Source organism: Etheostoma spectabile, chromosome 13, assembly GCF_008692095.1.
Source record: "Etheostoma spectabile isolate EspeVRDwgs_2016 chromosome 13, UIUC_Espe_1.0, whole genome shotgun sequence".
NCBI classification, from domain to species: domain Eukaryota; kingdom Metazoa; phylum Chordata; class Actinopteri; order Perciformes; family Percidae; genus Etheostoma; species Etheostoma spectabile.
The window spans coordinates 24,080,150-24,083,009 of NC_045745.1; the positions used below are offsets into that span (position 1 = coordinate 24,080,150).

General features: G+C 39.6%; 1 protein-coding gene across 1 annotated transcript in view; it reads left to right on the forward strand.

Annotated features, from left to right (window-relative positions):
* pitpnab (phosphatidylinositol transfer protein, alpha b) overlaps positions 1 to 2,647 on the forward strand; it is a 13,406-nt gene extending 10,759 nt beyond the window's left edge. The window contains exons 10-12 of the mRNA XM_032532877.1: positions 298 to 420; positions 578 to 660; positions 794 to 2,647. Coding sequence (XP_032388768.1) covers positions 298 to 420; positions 578 to 625 — 171 coding nt within the window. The 3' untranslated portion in view covers positions 626 to 660; positions 794 to 2,647. The remainder of the gene's footprint in view (positions 1 to 297; positions 421 to 577; positions 661 to 793) is intronic.
* The last annotated feature ends 213 nt before the right edge of the window (positions 2,648 to 2,860 follow it).

A 2,860-nucleotide genomic window follows, 5' to 3' on the forward strand; every position in this document is an offset into this window, starting at 1 on the left:
GGGGGGGGGGGGGGGGGGGACCTCTGTGCCATAGAGTCTCATACGCCATGCATGCATACAGTACATACAGTGTCTCACATCTTGTTAGCTTGAAGTTATGGTGGAAAAGTACCACCAACTATGACGCCGTAAATATGGGCTGCACCAGCATCTAGTGGATAAACAGGGTAAAGCAGGATGGGATTTAACATCTCTGATAATCAAACAGCTTAGTTTCATCGTATTGACTTAAAAATCAAGCATCCTTTCTTAAAACCACACATGAATTTCTCTTTATACTTATATGTCGTTTCACAGCAAGAGAAGCGTTTGTTCACTAATTTCCACCGTCAGCTGTTCTGCTGGATCGACAAATGGATCGACTTGAACATGGAAGACATCCGTCGCATGGAGGAGGAGACTCGCAAGCAGCTAGATGAGGTTAGCATAAAATATTCCTAAAACAACAATGAGTCATTCAACCCTAGTCTTAGGGTCCCAGAGAGGGCTCTGAGGAATTGCTAATGTATAGAAATATGTGAATGATCATTTAGCTACAACATTTCTGTGCATAATTTGTGTGTCTTGTGTGTGTCAGATGAGAGTGAAGGACCCAGTGAAAGGGATGGTGGCTCTAGAGGACTGATGTTGTGATGAACCGTGAATACTGGTGCTCATCAGGTGAGAGGAATTTGAATGTTTATTTATTTTATACTTTTATTATTGATTTTATTACTGATCAACTATTGCTTCACATCAAAGGCAATGGAAAGGGCCTCTTGTTCATGCTCTTACCCCTTTCTATCTCTTTCAGACCAGACTATCCAGACACCAGCGGATTCACATTCTTATTCTATTCCAACTGACACAACATCTGACCGGCCGGTCCAATTTACCCCCCACCCCCGATACAATCTGGCTTTCAGGGACCTGGACCCAGTAATCTCCCAGTTTTCAGATGATCTCCTACACCACATCCCACCTCCCTTGAGTCCCATCCATCTCTTATTTGTTTTTCCATCCAGTGTCTTATTACCTGCTCTGAGGCCTCCAGGCCTCCACACTAGATCTTGTCAGTCAGTCCTCTCTTTCGCTCTCTCAGACTCTAAACTACAGAGAATAGTATTATCTCTGCAATTTAGGATTGATTTCTATTTAAGATATCCCTATGGTGTATATATACAGTATACCGTATATCGGGGAGCGGAATAATTGTATTGAAATATATATATATACAGTATATATATATATATATATAAATATAAATATATATGAACAGGGTTTTTAAAAGGATTTTGTCTGTAAGTATGTCTGTGGATGTTTATTTTTTCAAGTCCAACCTGTAGCCTATCTGCTCAGTTTTGATCTTGTCTTTTTTGATTTGTCATAATACCTCTTTTCTGCCATTTATGTCATGCTTTATGCAGTGTTTCTTTTTGCTGTTCAAACCAATCTGCGAGTCTACAAACCGCAGCTGCAAGGTTGGGATTGTGCTGAGAGTGTTATGTTGTCTCTGCTATACTCCTGACCAACTAGATAGGATTTCTTTCAAGTATTTCTCTCAATGTCGTGAGGCATTCATTGGCTTTTCTGCTGCTTTGTATGTTTGTGTGTATATCTGTGTGGGTGCGTGCGTACGTGTGTGCGTGTGTGCATGTGTGCGTGCATGCGTGCGTGCATGCGTGCGTGCATGCGTGTGTGCATGCTTGCGTGTGTGTGGGCGTGCATGTTTGTGTGTTTCTGTAGCATTGTAAGGTCATCAAGGTTTCCAACCATGTTTTTCATTTTCCTCTTTCAAGACTTAAACTTTTCAAGTTTAATCTGGCTGTTTCAACAGTGATTTAAATATACAGTAATGCACACACAGAGATAGTATACATGGATGTATCACTTTGTAAAGGGAAATGCACAATAGATCAGCCATAAATGAGTCTTTATTTTTTACAGACTTTACAGATGACTCTGTGATTTTAACATTAGAGGCCATCATGAACACACAGCTCCTCCTGCTCCTTGTAGATAAATAAATGGTTCTTTGAAAGTAAAATGTAATGTGATCTGCATCAGTTCTTGCCCTGTCACCCATTCTGTCACCTCCAGTGGATAAATGGTCTTATCCAGCGATAGCAATAACTATCATGACACGTTGGTCTCTCCTTTTTATCATCACAAATCTAATCTCACTCTAGTGTTTGGTCCTATCCTAAGAACAGTTTTAGTAAAGCAGAGCCCAAGCTGAAAGCCAGGGATTGTTAAGATGTTGATTATTTTTTAATAAATGCGGGTTTTATTGTGTTTGTCTTTGGATGAGGCAGATTTGTCTCCTGCTGGAGACTGAAGCCTGGTATTTGTGATAGTTTTTAGGTTTTTTGGTATATGCATGAGTGTACATGAGTGATGTAAAGTGGGGGTCTTTGAAGTGATCTGATGCTGGCTGGGTAAGGAAGAACGGAAGCAATGGTGCTAGAGTAGTGATAACAGCAGGCATTAACCTTCCTCTTGTTAACGTCTGTTTGGCCTTCTTTGTACTCAGTTACTTTTTTACTTTCCTCTTTTCCATCTTCTGTTTACTTTCCCCTACACATCTTATAACAGCGTGAAAACTTTAAAGATAAAGAAACAGATCATGTCTAAACCATTTTAGTGATTTAGGTCTGCCATCAGAACATGCAGATATCACTTAAGCTGCAGGGGTTTGATTCATTTCAGTCCATTTGTAGGTTTTTGTGTGTTAAAAACAAACAGTTTGCACTGTTGAGTTCCTATTAATTCATGTTAAATTTTCAGATTGCCAATAAATTGAATATAACTTATTTACGTACAAAAAATCTATATCATTGCAATAGCATAATCATACACCCCTGTGTGAAATCTGATCGAA